Consider the following 26427-nt stretch of genomic DNA (forward strand, 5'->3'; position numbering starts at 1 on the left):
TGCTCTTGCTTGCATAAAGACAGCTGTGCTATGGCGTTTTGTATCTCAAAAGGTAACGTGATTCAAGAGAGTGGTTTTGCTAAAGAAACCGAAGCACACTCGTCATTACATTAGAAGGTAAGAAAACAATTTTGAGACAGCAAGCAGAAAGGGCCCAGAATCACTGTGTGACGCCACAGGTCAATTCACCCAGTCAGACATATGTACACCAGTGTTGAATCTTTAAAATTCTACCCCAGACTTGGCCTAACCCCTCCCCCCACCCCCACCCACCGCCCCTGCCAAAAAAAAAAAAAAAAAAAAAATTGAAGGAGAGAGGAAAAAAAACAAAGAACATTTGCCTTCCCTCCAACAGTCAGAGACGGTGGTTCCAAGTTGCCTCTGCAAGGGGACCAAGTGTTGACTTTGATCTTAGGCTACAATGTGCTTTTTAAAAACAACGCAGGGAGAGGAAAATTAGACTAGTGACCAAAGAACAGTGACTTCCTGTGCGGGCTGTGTGCCTCTTCGGGCCGTGATTCCCACGTGTCTGTCCATTTGCTGGGAGTAGCTCTGTCCTTCCCGGTCAGTCCCTCCCTGGCTTCGGGGGGGCAGCACCTCACAAAGGGTTGGCCAGCGCCTTTTTTGATCGCTTGATCATGCTGGGGTGGAACTCCGTGTGCCTCCGGGCGTGCTTGGTCAGGTGGTCACTCCGCATGAAGCGCTTCTCACACAGCGGACAGCGGAACTGCTTCTCCCCAGTGTGGGTCCGGTAGTGGCGGGTCAGCTCATCTGAGCGTGAGAACTTTTTAAGGCAGTCTGGCCACGTGCAAGGAAAGGGCCGTTCACCTAAAAGAAGGGAATCAAGGATGCAGGTTAAAGAACCTGGATGCTCAAGGTTGGTCCTGGTCAATAATCCCCACCACTCAGGATAAATCCTTTGTACACCAGCGTTCTGGGCTGAATTGTGTGCCTCTTCCCCACCGCATATGCTGAAGCCCTAACCCCCAGTACCCCAGGATGTGTCTGTATTTACTGAGGTGACTGAGGTTGCACGAGGTTATTAGCCTGGGTCCTAATCCAATGACTGGTGTCCTTATAGGAAAAGGTTAGGTCACAGATACATAGAACAAAGGCTCTGTGAAGATACTGGGAGAAGATGGCCATCTATAAGCTAAGCCAAGGAGACCTGCCTCAGAAGAAACTGACTCTGCCAACATCTTTTTTTTTTTTTTTTCTTTTGGCTTTTTAGGGCCATACCTGCAGCATGTGCAAGTTCCCAGGCTAAGGGCTAAATCGGAGCTACAGCTGCTGGCCTATATCACAGCCACAGCATCTTGACCTGAAGCACAGCTCACGGCAGCGCCAGATACCCAACCCACTGAACAAAGCCAGGGATCGAACCCGCATCCTCGTCGATACTAGTCAGATTCATTTCTGCTGTGCCACAATGGGAATTCTGTTTGCCAACATCTTAATCTTGGACTTCCAGCCTCCAATACTGTGAAAGATAAATTTCCATTGTTTAAGCCACCCAGGTACTTTACTGTGTGGTACTCTGTTGTGGCACCCCAAATAAACTAACACTGATGGCTGAGAATCATCTTCTCCAAGTGAAGAATGTGAGCTTGCTATTTTGTACCCAATGGATCCCCAAGAGACTTGGAAGCTAAATTTTCCAGTTTTTTTCCTATGTGGTTGGTGGTTTCACACATTCTCTCCAAGGAGTCAAAATACTTAGCCCTTTGCTAAATTTCCCGGCGTCATACAGATGGGCAAGAACTGAGGCATCTCATCCAACTAGCCTCCCAGCAGAGGCAGGCATTTCCTCTCAAGCTCCTGAGTGCTTGGCCACCCAGCCTCTGCCTGAACAAGTCTGGTGGCAGAACCCCACACCTGACCAGGAAGCCTGCTTGTTTCTGAGCATCTCTGAGCACACTCTTACTGATGTGAAACCTGCCTCCCTGCAAAGGCCATATTTTAAATCATATTGTCTAAACACTAAAAATTTGAGTTCCTGCTATGGCACAGTGGGTTAAGAATCCAACTGCAGTGGCTCGGGTTGCTGGAGAGGCACAGGTTCAATTCCTGCCCCGGGAACTTCCATATGCTGTGGTACAGCCACAAAATAAATAAAATAAAATAGCTTAAAAAATAAACACTAAAAAGTAGTGTATTCCCTTTGCCACGTGAGGATTCCTTAACTATCTGAAGAATGCTATCATGCCTTTCTCTAAGCTTCTCTTGTCCCAATGAACCGTCCTACTTTCTTCTGTATTTCTCATAAAATAACTAACATTATTCTAAAATAACAAGTGCAGGCACAGAGTTAAGGGGTTTACATGGATTATCTCACTGAATTTTTAGAGGACACTCCACAGATGTGACCCATTTTTACAGATGAGGAGACAGAGGCTTAACACTTTTCAGTGTTTCCACATCCCTCCCCATTCTGGCTGCTTGCCTCAGATTCATGCTTTTGTCTCCTTGACCCTTTTTATTTTTTTTCTGTCTTTTTGCTATTTCTTTGGGCTGCTCCCTTGGCATATGGAGGTTCCCAGGCTAGGGGTCAAATCGGAGCTGTAGCCACTGGCCTACACCAGAGCCACAGCAACGCGGGATCCGAGCCGCGTCTGCAACCTACACCACAGCTCACGGCAACTGCCGAATCGTTAACCCACTGAGCAAGGGCAGGGACCGAACCCGCAACTTCATGGTTCCTAGTTGGATTCGTTAACCACTGCGCCACGATGGGAACTCCTCCTTGACCCTTTTAAACACAGCTAAGCCCCGCCCTGTAGACACCATCAGGCTAGCATTAGGGGCTTCTTGATCCCTGGATTGGCAGGGGAGGATCTGTGTCCATGTTTGTGGGGAATACACACAAGCAGAAAGAGCTGCTAAGATGGGTGTCTTGCTTGCTTGTCTTGTGAGTATCACCCCCTGCCCCCTAGCTCTGAGAACCTGCCTGCCTACTCTTCAAACCTGTCCAAGCACAGCCCATTGCAGCTGCTTCACAGACTCTTGTTTCTGGAGAACTCTCCAGACACTCTTTAGGTAGGTGGGAAGAGCGAATATTTTGTCACTCCTGTTCCCACCTTTCGGAACCAGAGAGAGACTCAAAGGGCTGGGAGCTGTCCAGCGTAGTGCATGTGAGTCATCCAGAAACGATTCTGTCCTCCCAGCTTCTCCTAACCTGGGCCGGAGATTTGAAAACAACAATAGCAACAACAAAATACCTCTATCACCTTCGTGACAATCTATACATAACTAAGGTGTTAGTTGCTGTTCTCTAAGCAGAGCAATGGTCACCGTGCCATATATAACCTGCTTGCTCCTATGGGAAACCTGAAGTGGGCAAAACAAATCTGTATAAGCGGATTCCCTATAGGTAGGTCTAGATATAAATATTTCCTCACAGAGCTCTAAGCTGAAAGCCACAGCAGCAAAAGGCAATAGCGAGCCGATGAATGCCGGGCCCTACCCAAGGTGGATGACGCATGAGGACGCTCAAGAGTTTCTGGTAGGGCCAAAAGGAGAGAAGAGAAAGAGCTTCAAACAGAACCTTTGAAAAACCCAATGACATGGAGTTGAAAACTGTACTTTTGCAATTTATGTTGGATCAAAATGCATTTTTACCCAATTAAGCAGAAATTTGAGCAAAAGGAGAAATGCAGGTGGTCATAATCCAACAAGGCTGAGCTTCTTGGGGCAAGGACAAGGTCACAACTGACTTTGGCTACTTGTGCTGCCAAGCATTTAGTAAATGCCTCAACTGTGTGTGGTGGGGGTGTGGGGGCACGCACTGCATTTGCTCATCCTTCGGATCACTCATATGACCAAAGCTTGCTCTCAAGTTCCTGAATCACTGGGAATTTCAGAATCAGACTACAGCAAAGTCCTCTCTAACCCTAATGAAGAATGGATGGAAGAAATGTTCTTTTAAACATATTCTGTTAAAAAATACGAGGAATGGTCAGAATTCACAGCATAAGGTGTAAAAAACCCAACCAAAACAAACCAAAAGCCCCTCTCTGTTTCTTCTATATTAGAGTCCTCTTTCCGCTGCTTGATAATTTGGTGGGGAGGAAAGCGATGCAAAGGAAAACCTCTGTGTTTTCTCAATGCCATCAGAGGTGGTTTTCTCGAAGGAGTGGTAATGTGGTTTAGTTATTCACTGGCGCATGTTTCTTTCAAGTGAGTCATGAGGGAAGATTAATTTATCTGAATGAATCTATGTCCACTGTGGGAAAAGTGGGTCAGAAGACCACTCTACTGTGTGCTAAGATTGGAAAAGAAATAAGGCACTTCCTGTTTTAGGAAGTTGGAAGTGACAGTCAGTAGAAAATTGTCATGAAACCTGAATCAGCTGTGTATGATGGAAAACTATTAAGTACTTATGCTTAGATTTACATGTATTTCAAATATAATCAGGGTCCATTCCCAATGAATTCACTTTCAATCTAGCTTATGGCTACACTCTCTTCACTGCCCCTCAGAATTGTCATGTAACTGTTCTTACTGCTTCTAATCCAGGTGCTTTCGTTGACCTAGCATCCTTTTCCCCTGAGTGCTTCAAAGAGGAGAGGGCCACCCACAGAGCCTAGAGCAAATGAGAGCCAACTGTACCCTTTGTTAGAGTCATACAATGTGTATAATTCAAGCTTACATTTTCCAAGCATTTAAAAATAGATCTACTTGGAAGTGAGATGCTAGTATAAGAGCTCAAGGAACATTTTGATTTTTCTCCAACCCTTTGGAGAAGCATTAGGGGCTTTTTGGTCAATGATCTAAATTAAGGGTTAGCAAATCCACAGGCCAAATCTGACCTGGAATAAACACTACTCTTAAACTTGGTTTTTACCAAATGGTTGAAACAAAGCGAAGAATAATATTTTGCCACAGGGGAAAGTTATACAAAGTTCAAGTGTTCACGTCCATATACAAAGTTTTACTAGAACAAAGTCACGCTCCTTTGTTTATGTATTATCTATGGCTGCTTTTCCACTACAACAGCAGTGCAGAGTAGCTGTAACAGAGACCATAAGACCTAAAATATTTACTATCTGGTCCTTCGTAGAAAGCTGGCTGACTCCTGATCTCAAGCTGAAGACCTGAACTTCTATCCGGTGTTGCCTAGAATTTGTAAATCCAAATGTTTTCAGGAGACAGATGCATAATAAAAGTGGGTGAATAAAAGCCAAGTATGTTAGCTCATGGGTTTTGGAGGAATCCTGGGCCAAGTGGGGAGTGTCTTCCCCATGGAAAAGCACTCAGATCAACACCTGATAAAACACTGCTCCAGCCAAGCAGTTGTGTGGGCAGGGGACCTGGATTCTTCTTGGGGATTTACAGTTTGCAGCCCTTTCAAATCATCCACTTCTTTATTTATTTACTTCTTTTTGTCTGTGTTGCAGCCTGATGCAGAATCTCAGTTCCCAGAGCAGGGCCTCAGTGATAGAAGTGCTGAATCCTAACCACTAGACAACCAGGGAACTCCCAGTCATCCACCTCGTTAAGTCAGTGGCGAGTCTATACAAGCTACTATGGGATACATTCCTGCATGTTGGTTAGTGACAGATACAAACAATTGAAGATATCTAGAAAATGATACATGTTTTCAACCTAAAAAAGTATGGAATGGGGAAATCATATGTAAAGAAGAAAGAGAATTTAAGGCTGAATGGAACCAGAAATGATGTGTAGAGAGGAAAAGAGAGGGCTTGGAGGGGCTGTGATCTGCCCTTCATCCTGAAGTTGGCAGAAAATCAAGTCCAATCCTCCCTTTCAGCTCAGGGCTAAGGGCCCCAAAAGAATGGTTAACCTTCTTCATATAGAACAAAGCAAGTGCCAGCTAAAGAATATTTAAACTTGTCTTTTGTATTAATGAGAGAGTTACCATTCTCCTAGAGGAAAAAAATAAATAAATAAAAAAGAACAGACAAGTCCTAGTGCTTTATTTCTGGCCCTCACAGGAAAACACACCCAGAGGCAGTGACACAATAAAGTCTGCTTTACTGGAGCAGAGCTGTTAACGGCACAAGTTTCTCTGCATTCTCATTATTTGTACACCACTCCCCTCCCCTTTAAGCAACAAGCTAAGCACCTCTCACTGACAGACGCAGCTCTGAGTATAAAATAAACTGGATCAAAACGGCTACTGAACACTGTACCAAACGTGTAAAAGACTTTCTGTGCAGAGACACGTCAGGCCTCCAGAAGTCTCCTGGGCCTCCAGTGGGTTCAAGAGAAGAGGAGTGGGGTCTGCTGGCTTTGCACGTGCTGACTTAGCACAAACGATGACTCATTGCCTTTAAGGAGCCTCCACTTTACCTGGTGATTCGTTGACAATACCAAGTGAAGCTTATTCTCAGTAAAGTCTTGAAATAAACAGTGGTGAGTTGTCCATACAGAGGGAGAAAGGGCAAGTGTAGGGACTGCTAACTAGCTATACCCAACACTGTCCAGGCCCCCAAGAGTTCAGATGGACTGCCACTGAGGTCCTGGCCTGGGGTCAGAGCACCTGTTCTCCTGACCCCCCCTCCCCCATCTGGTTCTTTCATTCCTCCTTCCACAATTTTATGGAAGAGCCTAAAATGGCCTAAACTTAAAATGGGCAAGAGGGTTAAAAATACAAACTCTGAAGCTTCCATTGCTTCAAGCAAAAGTAACTCAATCTAGTAAAACAAATCTAAGGGAATTAGGCCTCCTTTTCAGAACAGGACTCTAAAAATGCCAATTAATAATCATAGCTTCTCCTCACAGATGTACAAAATCAAGGCTGTTTCTTGAGGAAAAACTGTGTTTTTCTTAATTACAAAAAAGCTACTAGGATTCCAGTGATAAAAGGATAATTCGACATTTGAAAATCATGCCGATATTACGCCTCATTTTCGCAGGCTAAATTCACACCCCAACCTCCACCCTCCACACACATCCCGCCTTCATAAATCCAGCACAGTATTTCATAAAATTCAACATACATCCCTAATAAAAGCTTTTGGGGCATCAGAAGAATAAATTCTCAACAGGATAAAAAACAGATCTAAACCTTTCTCCGGCAAGGTCAAATAGTTAAAATGAAGATAGCATTCTCACTGAGGTCAAGCTCAAGGCAGGAATGGACTCCTGCTCCAAACATTACAGCTATTTAATGTTGTTCAGGTAATATAGTGGGTGCAATCAGATAACAAAATAAGAAGTAAACTGTGGCAAGGAGGAGGCAAAATAAGAATGACGTGCAATTGGCTGAGAGATGCACATGACACCAAGAAGGACCCTGAACCAGACCAAGTACGGACCAAGCAGACAACCCAAAAACTAACTCCATTCCCAGAAAACTTGAGACTACAAGCCTCAAGCGGAGCAGTTCTCCTGGGATCCTTTACCCTGCTGCTCTCCACTTGGGCACCCCTTCCCAATAAAGTCTTCTGCTTTGTCAGCAAAAGTAAAAACAACAAAAAAGAATTACTTGCAAATGGATACAACTTCCTATTGCAAAGTCTTAAATAACTGAAAAACTAGTAAAAATTAAAAAGGCATTCATAGGTGTTAAGCGTCTGAAACAGCAATGGTTTTCTTATATGCTAACCATAGTCAGTCAGGATAAGTCTAACAATAAAGTTCAGGACCTGTGTGAAGAAAACCACAAAACTATGATACAAAAGGAAATGAATAAATGGGACATTTCCCATGTTCTTGGATGGTAAGGCCCAGTGGTGTGACTATGGCAATTCTGCAGAAATTCATCTATGAAATTAACACACCATAGAAATTCTTTTTCTTGAACTTGACAAAATCATTTTAAAGTTCATTGGGAAGAATAAATATGTTCAACTTGCCAAGAAAATTTTGCAGTAGAATAATAATAAATGAGCACTTACAATACCAGTTATTAAAATGTATGATTAAAGCTGTAATAATTAAGATAGTGTGATACCAGCACAGGAAAAGACAAATCAGTGGAGCAGAGTCAAGCCTGAAAATAAATCCAAGACTTCATTTCAAATTAGTGAAGAAAAAGGAATGTTTAATACGATAAATAGCATAGATATCTGGTTAAAAAAAAATTAAATCTGGATCCCTACCTTATACCTTTCACTTAAATTCCAAATGGGCTATATATATAAGTGTAAAAAATAAAACCATAAAGGTAAAAGAAAATATAGGTGAGTATTTTTAGAATCCTGGAATGGGGAAAGATTTTCTAAACATAAAACCAATGGTAGAATCTTAGCTGAAGGGTAGTTTTGAAATATTAAAAAAAAATTAAAACCTCATGGCAAAATATATATATATATATATACAGTCAAAAAAGTTAAGAACCAAATCAGTGAATAAAGGAAACTGCAGCATATGACAAAAAGTTAAATCTGTAGTAAAAAAAGAACACTAGCAAATTAAATAGCCCTACTTAATAAAATTGGGCAAGGATGCAAATAATTTATAAAATAACAAATAATGACCAAATAATATAAACATGAGATACACTCAATCACAGAAGTAATCAAAACATGCCATTCAAGATACCAATGAAGTCAGGCTGGTGAAAATGTTAAAAAGTATGTTCATGTACCTGTCATTGGTGGTGACCTGAGAAAAGAGCCCCCTACTGCATGAGCGGGATTTATAATTGTTCTAGGACCATCTGGCAATATATTTGCCCAGGAATTATTTGTGGTAACAATTAGACAGGATCACAGAAATATACAAGGATAGCAGCATTGTTTATGAAAAGTAAAACTTGGTAACAGCCTAAATGTCTAACAGTAAGAACTACCTTAATACTTGATAGTGATCCATACAGCAGAATAATACATACCTGTTCAAAAAAGTACTAGACTGTTCTGTACAAAAGATATGAACAATCTTTTCACAGCTAAGTGAAAGGAGCAGCGGAGTTCCTGATGTGGCGCACTGTGTTAATGATGTGGCATTGTCTCAGCAGCAGTGCAGTTTCGATCCCCAGCTGGCGCAGTGGGCTAAGGCTCCGAAATTGCTGCAGCTGTGGTTTAAGTCGCAGCTCCAGATCGGATTCAATCCCTGGCCCAGGAACTTCCATATGCCATGGGTGTGGCTGAAAAAGAAAAAGAGAGAGAGAGGAAGGAAGGAAGGAAGAAGTGTATGATTGGCTGTGTATGTACATTATGAATATCTACGGAGAAAAAAAATATTGGAAGAACATATACAAAATATGAACTGTAATTATCTACAGATGAAGAGATAACCTCTTTTTTATAATATTTCCCCTATATTTTCTGATTTTTTTAAAAGCGAAAGTACAAACTGCTTTTATAATGAGAAGTCAGAAAAGCCTTACACAAAACAAAGGCAACAGTGATGCATACGAGTTCAGATTTTTCCACGAATGTGTTGATCAAGAATCTACTCCATGTGGGGAGTCGGGTGGCGACAAGGGCGGTGGGGGAGGGAGAGTTTACACGCTACTGCGAAATAGACTTCAGTGTCCGAAACCAAAGGAAGGAGAATAGTTCTGTTTCCTTCTTAAATTGCTAGAAAGTGAGAAACTTTCAGGATAAACTACATGTTTTCTCACTCTTCCTCTCCTGCTTCTTCCATATGTGAAAGGAAAATGGCCCCTACAGAACAAACAGGAATCTCTCTTCAAATACTGAGTGATACAGGCAGAGATGGCAGGACTGCCTCACCAAGGAGTGTGCTACTTAGGAAGTAGGGGGAGGGAGAGGAGCAGACATGCACAGCCCACAGCCCTGTGCAGTGTTCCGGGGTGGGGGGCACTAGTCCTCTCCCAGGCCACTGAAACCCCCTTGTCCATTACCATCAGTCCTCATTCCCCAAAATAAAGCAATACTAACTTGCAGGTACAAAATGTGAGCCTTTGCTTTATGTTTTTCATTTCCATTACCCACATGCAGAAGCACACACTCACTTGATAGGAGGTAGGCATCATCTGCATTCGGCCAACTCTGCATTGCCCTACATAAATTGTCCCAATTAATATAGAGCTCAAAAATCAAGAAAGTAGGAGTCCTGGAGTTCCCGTCCTGGCGCAGTGGTAACGAATCTGACTAGGAACCATGAGGTTGCGGGTTTGATCCCTGCCTTGCTCAGTGGGTCAAGGTTCCGGCGTTGCCATGAGCTGTGGTGTAGGTCGCAGACGTGGCTCGGATCCTGCATTGCTGTGGCTCTGGCGTAGGCTGGCAGCTACAGTTCCAATTCGACCCCTAGCCCGGGAACCTCCATATGCCGCAGGAGCGGCCCAAGAAATGGCAAAAAGACAAAAAAAAAAAAAAAAAAAAAGAAAAAGAAAAAGAAAGTAGGAGTCCTCATTGTGGCTCAGCACAAACGAATCTGACTAGTACGCCTGAGGATGCAGGTTCGATCCCTGGCCTCACTCAGTGGGTTAAGGATCTGGCATTGCTGTGAGTTATGATGTAGGTGATGGTTGGATCACTGCATTGCTGTGGCTGTAGCTGTGGCTGTGGCCAGCAGCTACAGCTCTGATTTGACCCCTAGCCTAGGAACCTCCATAAGCCGCAGGTGTGGCCCTAAAAAAAAAAAAAAAAAAAAAAATAAGAAGTAAAAACCTCCTGTTTTCCAGAAATATTTGCTACTACCTACACAGGTTGATGTCCTAAAAAAGTAAAAATTCTTGATAGCTTTAGAAGAATAAATGCCTGCCCCAATGTCATCTCATTCCATTACCACTTGCCTCTGGCCTCTCTCTCTGAATCCTTATTGTGATTTGGTTTCCTTTTACATTTCATTTGTTGATACAACAGAGTCACTATAGAGTTTGGATGTGAGATTTTACTTCCTGGTCCCTGTGTTTATCTGTGGAAAGCAGCCCTTCCCATTCTTGAGGTTCTGCACTGAGAAGTGGGCGTCTGTAACATCTGTCCCGCAGTACTTCCTCACTGGAAGCTGGTGTCTAGGTATTCGGAAGCAAGTCTGTCCAAGTATTGCTTCCACATCCCCAAACTCAACTTACCTGTGAGATGATGCCAGAAACTCAGAAATAAAGGTGGCAGACAATAGAGTCTTGACTGTTTAGGTCAGCAAGACATATGTCATTATGCCTTTTTTCTTTTTATAAGTTAAAAAATTTTTTTATATACCATTACTTTTTTTTTTTTTTTTTTTTTTAGGGTCACACATGCAGCATATGGAAGTTCTCAGGCTAGGGGTTGAATTGGAGCTGTAGTGGCTGGCCTAGGCCACAGCCACAGCCATGTGGGATCCAAGCTGTGTCAGTGACCTACACCACAGCTCACAGCAACACCAGATCCTTAACTCACTGAGCAAAGCTAGGGATTGAATCCGCATCTTCATGGATACTAGTGGGGTTCGTTACTGCTGATCCATGGCAGGACCTCCTGTGTATTATTGTGACTTGATGTCTCTGTTACCTGGCCCCCACCTCAGCAACTCCGCAATGGCAGAGAGGTGAGGGGACCACGCCCCATGTCCACACGGCTAGGTCCAGGCCCAGATTGGCCAATTCCTACATTTGCGTTCTTGCTCCTATCTCAGACTGTGCTGCCTCTGCCCAGTTCTTTGTGGGAAAGAGAGATAATAAATAAATAATCTACTAGGCACTAAATGTTGAACAGGACATATGTTTGATGCCAAAATAAGGCTGAGGAAGGTAGATTCTTAGAATCTTTGCATTTTGAGTGATTTTTTTTTTTTTAATGACATCTAATTCAAATCTGTCCTGTTTCAGATGAAGCCCAGTCAGAGGGCTGCTGACTTGCCCAGGACAACTTTAGATCAGAACCAGTTTTCAAATTCCTGCTTTAGTATTGAGTTTAGAAGTGAAAGAAGAACACAAGACCTAACTAAGTGTAGAGAGAGCCTTTTTCCTATTTCTCTAAACATCTTACTCCTAGGCTCTCCCTTCCACATACATTGCCTCGGGGAGGGCAAAGACAGGTTAAAACAAGTAAGTTGTTGCTATGCATGAAGTTTCAAGACAGAGTTTTAAAAATGTTAGGCAGACCTTGAAATCCTTAAACTTCTTAATATGCCAGAGCTTCCTATTGAGATCTGAGCCGGAGAGAGAGAAATTGGAGGGGCTGTGTTTAGGGAACAGAAGCAGAGGTTTCTTGAGAAGTGCAGGTGTTCTCTGCTCTCCTTTTAGAAACAGGCTTGGGTAGCACCAGGCAGAGCAGCCAGTGCTGCATGGCCCACCCCATGCCTGCAGCCTGTCCCCATAGGGAAGTCCCCACCCACACCAGGGCACCCAAGGAGTTGGGCAGTCATGCTGAGAAAAGGGTCTCAAGTGTATGCCTCAAAGTTTCTTTCCCATCCCTCCTCATGTGGGTGGGGGAGGGGACTGTGTGTTCCTGAGATGTTACAAGTTGGGAGGATGCCACAAGAGGATGAGGCACACAGCAGGGATCTAATGCCTGCACCCCTGTACAGAAGACGCCTACATGTGAGGACCGGGACCCCCACCTGGTGCATGATAACCTGGGGGAGACCGCCAAGGTCAAAGAATGCCACGTGAGTGGACAGCCCTCCACTGATGCTAAGAGGTGAGGCTCTTGCCCATCAAACAGTTCACTCCCAGGAAGAAAGGCAAAAGGAGAGGGACAGAGAACTCTGATCTTGTCAACATGTACCCAAAAGAGAATAAAACAACACAAAGAGACTGAGGGATCCTGAATTGCCAAGATAAAGTTGGTCAACCAAAAGCAGAAATGGTGGTGGGGTGGGAGGGCTTGAGAACTCAGTTCTGGCTACTAGCAGTTCCCATTTTGTACACCGCAGGCTTATGACTGGGAAATTCTTACCCAATGCACATGGTTGCCTTCCAAGGGCCACCGAGACTTTTGGCAGCCTTAGCAAACACAAGGATAACCTCTCTGTGTATGTATTTAGGTGACATTATATGTAGCACCCACAGCTTCCAGCCTGGTGGCAACTGCCATCCAGAGAGCTGAAGCCTTTGACTCAGAAAAGACGACAAGCAAAACAGGAAAACACAAGAGACAAGACCATTGCCTGGTCGGTGAATACCTCCTCTACCTGCCAGCCAGGTCATGGCACTCAGGGTGACCATTGCTGTTGCTCCATCTCGTGTGTCCAGCTTTTTCTCTCTGGGCTCAACCTCTGACACTGCTAGCACCAGAGTAAGGCTGCAATGACTATAGATCCTATTCATACATGCCACATGGGTCACCATAAGGCAGATCTTTCTAGCTTTAACAGAGTGAGCCACTAATGGTCACGAAAGACCATGAAGAATGGCAGGGTTGAGCTGTCCAATTCTTACCAAACAGCCCCCGCCTAACTCTCTCAGCCCTCTGGGGGCAGGCATGCCTGGACAGTACTTTAAAATCTGGGCACAAGCAGGACATTGAGAAGAAATGACACAGGTCAGAGGGGCACAGCCCATGTTTCTTTCACACCAGGGAACCCCTGCTTCAGTGGCTAATGCTCAGCAGACAAGCATCCTATGGCTGGCCTAGGCTATGATTTGCAACGCCAAAGAGAGAAAGCAGCTGTTTGGTTGTCATTCTGCTTATTTTCATTAAAACAGCAATGGTACAAAAGCACTGGAAATGATGGCAGCATGGGGATTTAAGTCATTTTTATGTGTTTTTGTAAGTTATTTTTAAGATCTAATTTTTGCCTCTTACGATTTATTATGGTGTTTTTGTTGGGCATTATGCACACTGAATAGACTTCTGAATCCCAATGGGAACCACCATATAAACAGCTCATCTTTGTAAAGACAAGACCTCTATCCATTAGCACACAGGGGGACAGACATTCCTGTAAACACAATTTATTTCTCTGGGCATTAAAATAGACAGACTGGAATTAAGACCCAGTGAATGGTTCTGCGGATCACATTGCTGTCACCACACATGTTCCGTGTGAGGCTTTGGTACCAGCTTAGAACATCCACTGAGGAGGGCCTCTGGGCCTGAGCCTGAGCCTAAGAAATACTTGTTGAAATAATCCATCTTCTGGAGTTCCCATCGTGGCACAGTGGTTAATGAATCCGACTAGGAACCATGAGGTTGCGGGTTCAATCCCTGGCCTTGCTCAGTAGGTTAAGGATCCGGCGTTGCCGTGAGCTCTGGTGTGGGTCACAGATGCGGCTTGGATCCTGCACTGCTGTGGCTCTGGCATAGGCCAGTGGCTACAGCTCCAATTCGACCCCTAGCCTGGGAACCTCCATATGTCACGGGAGCGGCTCAAGAAAAGGCAAAAAGACAAATAATAATAACAATAATAATCCATCTTCTACAAAGACCACTTAGTATATGTCCTGGTAGCTATATTACTGGTTGAATACAGAGATAGTTCAGAGCTCTTTCTCTTCAAACACGAAAAAAAATGTGGAGGAAAAACATTGTCATTGTCTTTTGGAATAACAAACAAACAAAAAAAAACCCAAAAAGACAGTAGTTCCAGGAGTTCCCACTGTGGCACAAAGAGATTGGCAGCATCTCTAGAGCTCTGTGTCACAGGTTTGAGGCCTGGTGGGGCACAGTGGGACAGTGAGACAAGGATCTGACATGCGTAGGTCTCAACTGAGGGAAGTCCATATACCACCGGGTGGTAAAAAAAAAAAAAAAGAAATAACTCCATATACTACCAGGTGGTAAAAAAAAAGAAAGCAAGCAAGAAAACCCAGTAGTTCAGTTTATTTCCAAATGTGTAGACAGAGTGACCAGCCATTGGTTTTGCCTCTCTGGCAATAAAAAGCACACCTTGAATTTCCTTTTGGAAAGCACCCCTGTTCCACTCTGAGTCTATGTAATCTCAGGGGTGGTGACTCCATACCCCAGGCCCAGAGGTTGGCTGTGACCCAGCCGTGCCACAGTGACTGAGTTTCAGAAACAGGCACAAAATTCAAATTCATTTATGAAGCTTGAAGCCCGGGACTTTGCTAGAATCATTAGGAAAGGGGAGCTGACTTTCCACTGGGCTTGCTGAATTGGCAGAATGGGAGTCTGAACTGCTGGCAGCCATCTTACCGCCATTCAGAGACAGCCAGCCCATGAATGAAGCCAAAGCAGAGGACAGCAAAGCTGAGCCAGGAAGAGAGGCAGACACTGAGCACTTGCATCCAGAGATCCCTGAAGCAAGAGCTACCCCCAAAAGCAAGAGTAACTGCAACCAATAAAGTGCTAATTTTTACTAAGCCAGTCCAAGTTGGAGTTCTGTTGCTTACAACCAAAAGGCCTGATTAAAAGAGCTGTGGATCCAGAACTGAGTCTTTTTCAAGTGGAAGGACCCATGTTTTGGGTAGCTGTTGGGAAATACAGGATAGGTTTGGTCAGGTCTATGGTTTCTGCAGATATTGCTACCAAGGTTCATAAAAACCAATCCCAAGTCAGAGCTAGGCCTCAAGAGTTGAGACAATGGTGGCTTTGGGGCAAATCCAAGAGAGTCTTGCAAAAACACAGGGTCTCTTCCCACTGGCAAAAACCCAAAGGGTCCTGGTCAACAAGTATTCATGTGCAGCTCCAAGCACCTAGAAACATATTAGGAAAACTTCAGAGTAAACTTGGACTAAGTTAACTAACTACAATTCCTCCTGTAAAATAAGAATGAGTACTTTCCCCATCTCATAGGACTTCTGGGAGTTTATGTGACAATGTATGTAAACCATTTGGCTTGGATCTTGGCATGTAATACATGCCGGATGTTATCATTATTAATACAATTAATATAGTTACCACTAATATTAATAATTTATAATTATCACTATCATTATCACTTTTTTCTTTCTTGGCTGTCCTGAGGCACATAGCACTCCCAGGCCAATGATCAGAATCGAGCCACAGTTGTAGCCTAAACCACTTAACCCACTGTGTGGCTCAAATCCACATCCCAGCACACCTAACACACACAGCTAATCCCGCTGCACTACAGTGGGAACTCCTATCATCATCTCTGTTATTCACAACATTCACAGTGCCTGCTATCAACATCTAGAACAGTTATTTGCATGGAACAGTCACCCAATGAATAAGTACCATTTAAATGCACGAGCTGCTGCTGGATAAATGTGGAATTGCAGACAAAATCAAGGGCGTCTGGGCAACACATGTAAATTATTTTTAATTATAATACGTGGTATAGGGAGACACTGTCCTAAATGCTTTGAATACCTCATCTGGACTAAGTCTCATAAAAATCCAGGGGCATATAATTACTGAGCTCTATTTTACAGATGGGAAAAATGAGGCTCAGAGAATTCTCATAATTAGAAAGTGGCAGAGGCAGGATTCAAACACAAGTCTGGGGGACCCCAAAGCCCATGTTCTACTGGCTCCACCTGCCTCCCTGCTAAAGGTAAAGACTTCTCTGGAGAACCCTCACATTCAAGCTCCTTACGGTGCACTGGCTTCCTTATCACAGCCTTATTCTGCTTTTCTGACTGCCTGTCTCATCCAAGCTGGCTCCCTAGAAGGGAGAGATGGTAAAAACCCCCTGCCCTCCATCTATTTGAACAAAAAGGATCTATAAGATTCCTTCCAAGAGTTCCTGTCATGGCACAGTGGTTAATGAATCCAACTAGGAACCATGAGGTTGCAGGTTCGATCCCTGGCCTCACTCAGTGGGTTAAGAATCTGGCGTTGCCATGAGCTGTGGTGTGGGTCGCAGACATGGCTCGGATCCCGCATTGCTGTGGCTCTGGCATAGGACAGCAGCAACAGCTCCGATTAGACCCCTAGCCTGGGAACCTCCATGTGCTGTGGAAGTGGCCCTAGAAAAGCCAAAAAGCCAAAAAAAAAAAAAAAAAAAAAAAAAAAGAGATTCCTTCCAGTTCTGAAATGTCCATAATTCTTAAGCAGGATCTTTGTGTTTTTGTCCATTGCCTGACTCACGGGTTCCCACTTTGGTTCAAGTCAGGTCCTTTGAGAGGCACTCACTTCCAAAAGTATGGAGACTCGCCTTGGAAAAACATTTACACTTTGTTTAATATGAAATACTGCTGCCTGCTTTTCAAATCCTTGTCATTAATTTTGTACGGCTTAAGGGCCCATCTCTTTATTTTAATCTATTTAAATAACCTTCTCACTTTTTAAAAAAGGCTCAATCAGGGATGAACTTCATTTTGCTGTTCAAATCTGTGATCATTTTCAATTTCAGTTAAAAAAAAAATTTCAAAGGCCCAGTGGCCCTGGGCATAGATGGTGATCTTACTGGTTCTTACAGCTCTAGAACCTTTGGACTGTAGATCCAGATGTTCAGTTCTCATCTCAGGCCTCCAAAGGCTGACATACCTTGTGATAAACCGAGATTATAAGGGAAGCCTGTGGGTGCACGATCGTAAACATGATTAAGCACGAATGGCAAGGAGGTCTCAGAAGATCCCACACATAAAAAATGGATGCATCTCATTCCCTTAGTGGGGAAGGCATTCTCTAGGAATAATAACATTAGTTCTATTATTTGCTTGAGGCTGGGGTAAGACAAATGTCTACTCTTGGCCTTAATGCACCAAAAAGGTATTAAAGTTTCAGGAGGGGTCCAGGAAGGGAGGAGGAAGAAATCTCACAGGCGCTGGCCTTGGGCTGTTTCAGAGTGCTGCTTCCATAATAAGAGGGCAGAGGTCCCCTGGGCTGACTTTACCTCTGCCCTTTCACTCCATGATTTGGTTAATGCAAAGCAGCCCTCTAAACCAGTTAGAAAAAAAAAAAAAAAAAAAAAGTTAACCAGATTGAAATCCTCAGGAGACCACGGCAGAAAAGAATTCAAATCTAAGAATTGCCGAGAATTCACGAAGAAGATCTCCATTTGGCTAAGCTCTGGCCTGGAGCACTTCATCTTCAAAGGACTTCGTGGTACTCATGGTACCTCTGAGGAAACTGAAGCTCCAGAAGATTCCAGGACTCTGTCCAATGTCACGGGCAAACAGGACAGACAGCCAGCCTCTGAATCCAGGTGGTATGTTCTCAAACCCTCCAGGCCCTTCCCCTTGCCTCCCAAGTTTCAGTGGAACAATCCTGGTCTATCAGAGAGGATTTAAAAAAAAAAAAAAAAAAAAAGAAGAAGAAAAGAAAAGCATACACTTTTTTTTTTTTTTTAACAGACAAAATGATGGATGTGATGACCCCTCAAGGTCATTTTCGACCTCCAAATTCTATTCTTTTGATACTAACAACAGCCGCCACCAAGTGCTCTCAGTTAGGCTTAGGCCTGTGACTAACTTCCCAACAAAAAGTGGGGCGGAGCAAGAAACAGGCATGCTCAAGACCACTGCAGAGGATCCCATTTCTTTCCCTTTTAACCATCTGTGGGTTTTTTCCTTCCCTTTGCCCCTCCTATTTGCGTGTGTTGCATAGAAACAGAAAGTGCTTTTGTACCAATTACTAGGCACTAATTTACGTTCTTCAGTGGGCGCTGGGCTTGCTGGAGAAACATTAGGAAAAGGTGGGAGGGTCGGATGTGGGGGAGGATTCTAGCAGCAGAGGCCTGGAATGCTGCAAGCTTTTTCTCCAAGCCAGAGAACAGCTACCGAGAGGAAAGGGGAAAAAAAAAAAAAAAGGAAAAATTTTGGAAGTCAAGACTAAGGAAAATGACAAAGCTGGCTTCTTTTTTTTTTTTTTAAATCAAGAATGCTAATGATTATAAGGCATTCAGAAATCAAAATGATGGTCAAGAAATCCGACTCTACCCAGGGCACGATGTCAGGTTGTTTTGGGGACTCCTGAACAAGTGAATACTGGGAAATCACCCACCCACTTTTCTTCTCAATGAGCTTATTAAGGAAGACCATTGTCAGCCACTTTCCCGATATGTCATATGATGTTTCTCCCTGGGAAGTTCAATCTGGGAATTTCCCACAGACATTGCGGAATGACTAGTTCTTGGGATAAGCATCAACAATTGAGCCAGGAATGTAAACCTGACCCTATGTTCAGAGTCCCAAGAATTTATTTCCCTCAGGTTACATCTTTGCATCTGAAGGTAATGGGGTGTTACCATCAAAATAGCACTATATGCACTCTTGTGCCTCCCTCCCCGACCAGGGCCCCACTTGCATACCTCCCCTCTCTCTTCTCACCACTCACAGAAGATTTGGGAGGAAAATCATGGGAAATAATGGTTTTACTCTGTAATTCTACTCTACTTATCTTTACTGTTGTGAAACAGTCATCCTGCCAGCAGCAGCAGCAGGTCTTCTGAGACACATCGCCTTTGCTAGGGCCCTAGATGGTGGATGACGAAGGCCAAGACGGGAAGTAAAGTGGAAGCAACCAGTCCTTTCCACCTCCAGGACCAGACTGTTAGGTCTTCCCACAGTCCTCAATCCATGGGGAAGAGTCCAGCAGCAGTGGGCCTGGGCTCAAGCAGCTGTGGGCCATCCTTCCCTAGAATCAAGCAAGTTTCTAGCCTCTTGTCTGAAACCCAGAAGCAAACCTCTCAGGCCATCCATGAAATCTACAACTAGAGCCCATTTGCAGTCCTTTGCTCTCATTTTTTTCCTGACAGGGTACATGAGACTATGTCTAGACAGTTTTGCTGCAAGGAGTGAAATTGCCCCCATTGGGGCAAAAGTTGAATTTTTGGCAGGTGAAAAGTCTTGGCTGCTAGAATGGTTTGTGGCCTTCTAAAGGTGCACAGTACAGAAACACCTCTACAGTATATCTGTGGTACTAAAACGTCATGGGATGGGGGGAATTATGGGGGAGGAAAGTTAATCTCCTTGGAGAAGAGAAAGTGGAAAAAAGAGTAGGAAAACAATCATCTGTGCAGGCCCCTCTTGGATGAAGCATGTCAGGCTATGAAATACCACTCACATCACTTCGGGCAGCCTTCTGGAAAGAAGAATCGGGCAGAGAGGATGTTTCCTTAAGGATCAAGGCACAGGGCTTCCTTTCTACTCATGAAGAGAAGTGGTAAAATGGTAACAAATTGGCAGGTGCTAATTAATGGGCTGCCCAGGGGCCACTTCAAGACCTTGCCCTGTCCCTGAACTCCTGCCTACTGGGTAGTGGAAGTAGATCCTTCTCATACCTCTGATGGTACTAGATAGTCCTGAACCAAAAAGCCAAATCTTTTTGCAGCAATTTAGGAAGAGGAGTTCATGAGGCACAGAGCAGGCCTGGCTCCTATGTGAGCAAAATTTTGCTTTTTTGGGGGCAGGGGGCTGCACTTGAAGCATATGGAGGTTCTCAGGCTAGAGGGCTAATGAGAGCTACAGCTGCCGGCCTACACCACAGCCAGAGCAACACAGGATCCGAGCCATGTCTGTGACCCACACCACAGCTCACAGCCAACACCAGATTCGGTTCCGCTGTGCCACAATGGGAACTCCATGAGCAAAATTTTAAAACTTTAGTTTCAGGGGAGGAAGTCCACCTGAGCTAGAGCTAGTCAGTGATGGGCATTCCTGAAGAGGCCAGAAAATCCATTTCCTTTTCAGAGGATAACTTCCGTGGTGGGACCTCCCAAGGCCTCCTCCACCAGATAGTCTAAGTAGCCCAGGGGAATGTTTAAATAGGAGAAACAGAAATATAAACAGCCACTGTTTGGCTTTTTGGAGCTCTTTTCTCTTCTTGTTTTACATAAACTTCCTTCTGTTCTATTTAAAAAAAAAAAAAAAAAGTACCATTTAAAAAAATTTTGTTTCTCTAGAACTGGGGTGTGAGGATTGGGATTGAGGGCTTTCTGGTTTTCAGAATCCTGTAACCAGTACCTTAAGCTCTACCCACTGTCACCATCTGGGGGTTTAAGTCCCTCCAAAAAGACCGTAAAATGGTACCTGGTGTGGAAATAAGGGCTAAGGTTTCCATCACTGGGACGTCCACCTAGCATGACTCTATATATCAGCTGGTTCTGATGACTTCCAATCTGGAATGTGGATGTAGTTGTTTACTTCTCCAAAAGATTCCCTCTCTCTCTGTGCAAGGTGACTGCAAAGTCAGGAAACTTAGGGTAATTCTATTTTCTTTTCTTTGTCATGCTCTTAGAGAGGTTAAGAGGACATGGGATAGGGTGGGTTTGGGAGTGAGTTTGAGTAGGCAAATCTGGGGTGTGTGCCCAGAGGTGGGGGAAGCATGTGGGTGTGGATGTGGGTATGCCAAGATAAAGTTGGATGTATTTTCAATTAATAAGCTCAATATTTTTTCAGGCAAAGTATCCAGTGAGTCTAATACTTAATCTGAAACAATAAATATATCCTAAGGTGTCCAAAAAGTCTGGAGACAGAAAAGCTCGTATTTGTTGCCCTTTTTTTCAGATTAACCATGGATTCACTGCTTAAACTTTAGAGATACATCACCCAAGAAGATATCTGATCTAGAGGCTGAAGAAAAACAAGGTAAGCATAGTGTTAGAAAATGTAAGGTATCATGCTACTTAAAAATGTTTCTCCTAGGTCTCCTGCTTTTAAGCTCTGCCTATTACATACAAACTATGATCTCATCTTTGTACAAGAACCTGAATTCAGAGATAGTACCCTGTTTTGTGGATTAAAAAACTGAGGCTCAAACAAAGAGACTACAAACTTAACTGCCAACAGAGACCACGTTAATGATGAACAGTAAGGGACACTGCCCCACATAAAGAATGGTCAGTTCAAGCCAACTGTTGCTGGGCAGGAATTCAGGCCCACTACTGCCAGATCACTGGATTTTCCAAGCCAGAAATCTGGATTTGTCCGGAAATCCTGATTTTTTCCCATGTTAGTAACTGAATTTTTATAAACCCTGGGCTGGCCAGGCCAAACAAATTTGTAAAGAAAATTCAGCCTCAGACCTGTAGCTTACAAACTCAGAATTCAAGGAACTTGCTTAAGGTCTCACAACTGGGAAAGAGGAAGACAAATCAAGAACCTAGCTCAGTCCACCTCAAAACTGTTTTTTCTCTTAGGTACTCTAGAATTAACTGCACTGAATTAAACACAATTTTGTTTAAGTGGCTCAACTCCTAAAGCCATTGGTTCTACAGAAGTGGCAGCTGTGTCAGGCCCTATCTAGGAGGAGGTGAGTAAGCAATAGGAGGGATTCTTTGGGCCATGAGCAGGGGGCGTGGCTGGAATTTTAATTCTTAAAATCTTCACAGAATGCAGACATTTCAACTGCTATCTCTTGGCTACCTTTTGGGTTTAATACCTGCCCCCCCCCACCCCAATCAAGCTGATATGCCATCCCAAAGACAATCTACCTCGAAGCTGAATGGAAACTTCTAAATGCGTGAGCCCTCCTTCAAGTCTCTTATTTAGAGTATCCTTTACACATACCTTCTCTAGCAGGAGTACACTTCTGTTAGTCTCTGTGGAGGCCAAGGTTTTTGTTGAACTGTGTCCTAGCATTACAAAGCCCTCAAACAAATAAGACACCTGCAATCGCCGTATCACTAGTTTCAAAAGACTGTAGCATTTAAAATGGGATTAACATTTACTTCGTTTTCCACTTTGGACTGTGTAAAAGGTTCTCCTGAAACAGCGGAGCTGACTTGCCTCATGGAGAATTAAAGAGCACCACGCATGCACGCACACATAAGCAGCCATTTCTATAAATGCCTGAGAAAATCACTCAGCCGAGTGGTCCAGAATGCCGGAATCGTTTTTGAGTTGGACAGACTCAGGGAGCTCACACAGAAGCCCTGCAGGCCTCCCCAACTGCACGACTGGGCAGCTCCCTGAAGGAGAAAGTGCCTTTGCTCAAGGTGGCAGTGGGTGTCCCTGTGAACTGAACTTCGGGAACATGGCTGACACAGCCAGGCCCGCCCAACAGCTGTTGGTGAGTAACACCCTCCAGTTAATATACCCCTGCTTCACCCCGGGAGCCACTCTAAAGGTCACATGCCCCAATTCAGGCACAACAACACTTACAGATAGAAACTTTGAAATGTGCTGTTTTACGGCAACCTAGATGACTACCCCAAACAGAACCTGATTTTGCACTAACCACGGAGGAAATTCAGCTTTACTCCTGTGCCAGCAGCCACCTCCACAAGAAACACTTTCCAAAGGAAATAAAATACGAGATGCAGTTACGTGGCCTTTTTTAAAAAAAGCAAAACAGAACCAAACCAACCAATGATCATGTTGAAACCACAAGCCCAGGGCCTCATCTTAAAAGTACCAACAATTATCCCAAAAAACGACAATACTTTCCAAGTAACTCCAATAACCTCCTCTTAAACATGGTGTCATAGGACAGAGGGAAAAGGAGTTTCATGAGAAGACCAAGCACTGTGCTTCCTTACTGGAACAGCACTGTAAAGGACCCTTACTAAAGATGGTGAGACAGCATGGCCAAGTGTGAATGCTTTCCAACTTTTTCTGAATATGTTAAACAGAACCAATAGAATTGGCTGACCAAGGCCCCTGTAAGTCTCTAAAGCTCATTTTATACTGCGGATGTCTCAGCCACATGCCTCTGGTCAGCCCTGCCTTCGCTTTCCCTGGGAAATAACCTTCCTTGGGGCCTCCAGAACATCCCAACCTTCATTATCAGCCTTGACCTCGGCAAGGACCACACCTCCTTGCTAAGGGCCGCCCGGTGCGACCTAAATCACGTGGAGAAAAATCCTCTCTGAATCTCTCATTTAAAAGGCTAACTAGTCGTGAAGTTAACAAACCATCACTTGATCAAACTCATCTGCTGCCTGAAGCAGTATTATTTTAAAGCTCTCTGGGGATTCTTGGCCAAATTTAAAAGCACCTTGGCAAGGCCTGAAAAGTAGCAAGCATACAGCTAAACCAGCGAACCCTTAGTCATTCCTAAAAGGTTCCCTGTAAAGTGCGCCGCTTCTCCCCAGGTTTGGCCACTTCGCTGCAATCCCACAAGAGAATAAAATAAAAGATAACACAGTGGTTTGACTGTGTCCCTCAACCCCCGTCAGCGTCTGCCCAGGTGGGGTGGCCCCACTGCCGCCGGTGCTGGAGTCCGGCGGGGGGCGGGGCGGGACAGGGAGGGGAGGCACCACTCCCCGCGTGGCCACGCACGGGGGCTGGCGCTCAGCACTCACTCCGCCCCGCCAGGTTAATGCTCTCCATGGCTTCTAGAGGCTGGGGACGATTAAGAAGAGAGTGAGCTTTCTGTCTCTACACAGTTCAATTTTTTTAAGAGTTAAACAGCATCTTATCCAAAATTTTTGCACCCTTTCGGCCAAGTGCGTTGTTAACTCCCAGAAAGGCTGCCCGGCCAAAGGTTAACTAACCCCAGAGCTTGCGGGAAGAAGGAGACGCCGCTAACCTGTATGCACTCTGTAATGGGCTTTGAGATGGGAGGATTTTCCATAGACTTTCCCACAGCCACTGTAGGGGCACTTGTGCCTCTTTTCGGAGGCGTGTTTCCCCTTCGCAGCCACTCCAGGGTGGAGGAGGGAGAGCGGGCTGGGCGCGCTGCCAGGATCCTGTCTCTCCTCCGGGCTGTGGGAAGGACTCGACCCAGATTCGGTGGTCACGTCGCTGTCGGATCCCATATCCTCATCAGGACTCTCCAGGCTGTCGCTGCACACCGAAGGGGTCTGGATGGGTCGGTACTTGTTCAGGTCCAACAAGCTCTTGGCGATGGTGACCAGCGTGCAATAATCCTTCCAGGTGTCCCCCGGGTCACCGTGCTCCTTGGTCACCTCACGCTCAGGTAGTCGCAGCCGCTCGGCGTCCGGAGCGCCCCCATGCTCCGGCACCGCAGCGCGGTTCGAAATGGAAACCAGACACTGGGCAGCCACAAGTCCATGTAGGCGGCCGCAGACATGGTGCGGGCGACAGCAGCCCCAGCGACGCGGCCAAACTTGGTGGTGGCTGCAGAGGTTCGGCTCGCTGTGCCCTGGCCTCGGACGATGAGCGCGGCGCTGCGCGGTGGCCAAGGGGGCGGGGGCGCGGGGCGCTTCCGACTCGCAGGAGCGCCGAGGCGACCTCAGCCCCTCATCTTTACGTAACCGGCAGCGCCTCCGCACGCAGCATCCACGGCCCCGGGCTTCGCTGCGCCGCCGCTTCTCGCCGCCGATGGTGCCCCACGCCGGGCGCTATACCCCCGACGGGCGCGCCGGCCGCTCCGAGCCGGCTCCCTTGGAAAGGTGCCACACGTGGCGGTCGCAAGTTTATTCGACCAAAAACGCCCCCGAGGCGCTGAGAGAGGAAACTGCAAGAGAGGTACACGCCCTCAGCCGCCTCTCCGTCGAGCCAAAGCCCCAGGACATTCACCCGACCACCTGGATGCGGGTGGCAACGGCCGGACCTAGCGCCAGGTCTAAGAGACACTTTTCCCCCAGTCCACTGACGGCTTCTGAGACCCTGCTCTTGCCGGTCCGCACCGTTCCGGCATTCTCTCGCTCAGTAACAATTTCGCAGAATCCCATCACGTCACAATCCAAACCCCCTCCAATTGGCCAGTGGGGAGGGTGATTCAACTCTGTTTACTTTCTCCCCCTGCCAGTCAGAACGGCCTTTCGGTGGAGAGGTGCGTCTAGAACTGAGACATGCGGCCAATCCGACTGTTCCGTTTCGATGCCTCGTGCTACCCCTACAGCCTCGAACGCTGACATTTAAAAGGGTAACAGCCGAGAGGTTGCAAAAAAGCAGTCGCGCATCTTCTGGAGTGCTTCTCAACCCCTTAGCTGGTCCAGACCTCCTGGCTCACAATCCAGCTTTCGGAGCTGTGGGACACACCTTCCCTACTCAGTTGCGCTTGTTCTTAATGACAAAAGAGAACTTCAGTTTGTTTTCCAGCTCTCAAAGAGTTAAGTGACTTCCTGCAAACGCTACAGTCCCAGCAACCAACCTTCCAATCAAAAGTAAGTTGGTTGATGTCACTAACATAGGCTCAGCCAATCAGAAGGGCGTTTTGAAGGCAAGCGCTCCACTCTTGTAAACGCGAAGAGCTGTAGTGAAACTGAACATATCCTTGTACTTTGTGTTGTTAGTAGTAAAACTGAGATATGTATGGGAAAGCATGGGTGATGAATAAGTGCATCGTGAGTTTATAATTAAAAAAAACAACTAAATATGTCAGGCCAAGTTGCTCAAGAATAAACACAAATGAGAAAACCTCAATCTGGTTTTGTTTTGTTTTGTTTTTCTGTTTTGGGATACAGAATACTTTGGGGAAGATTTTTCCGTCCAATGCATTAACTATGACTAATTCCTCTTATAAATGCAGAGCTGACAAAAGTTCTGTTTTAAAGCATAGTTTTTATACTGCCTGGCTATCCTTACTTTGAAACACCCCATCTTTACTTTTGTGATACCTCTTAATTCCTCTCCTTCCCTCGTGCAATTTATTCTAAATAAGCTGTCTTCATTTTGCTTTGAAACTATTGTAACCTCCCTCAAATAAATGGAGACTAAAATCCCTCATCTGTATAATTTAAAAACCAACATTATTCTTAGCTCATTTCCTTTCCACAGACCCCTGGGGGATGTTAGGGCATTTCCTTTCCCTCACTTAACAGATGTGAAGACTGAGATGTAAGGAAGTGACTTGTCTGCATTATCAGGTAGATAAAGAACTCCATTGAAAACATAAATCTGATTCC

At 45.0% G+C, this 26427-nt stretch overlaps 1 protein-coding gene across 1 annotated transcript; it reads right to left on the reverse strand.

Moving 5' to 3' along the window:
• Positions 599-24647, reverse strand: KLF9 (Kruppel like factor 9). The gene is given in 3 exon segments (NM_001011504.1): positions 599-828; positions 24144-24621; positions 24624-24647. Coding segments are annotated over 3 exon segments (732 nt in total).

The sequence above is a fragment of the Sus scrofa genome, chromosome 1 (genome assembly GCF_000003025.6).
Source record: "Sus scrofa isolate TJ Tabasco breed Duroc chromosome 1, Sscrofa11.1, whole genome shotgun sequence".
Lineage (NCBI taxonomy): Eukaryota > Metazoa > Chordata > Mammalia > Artiodactyla > Suidae > Sus > Sus scrofa.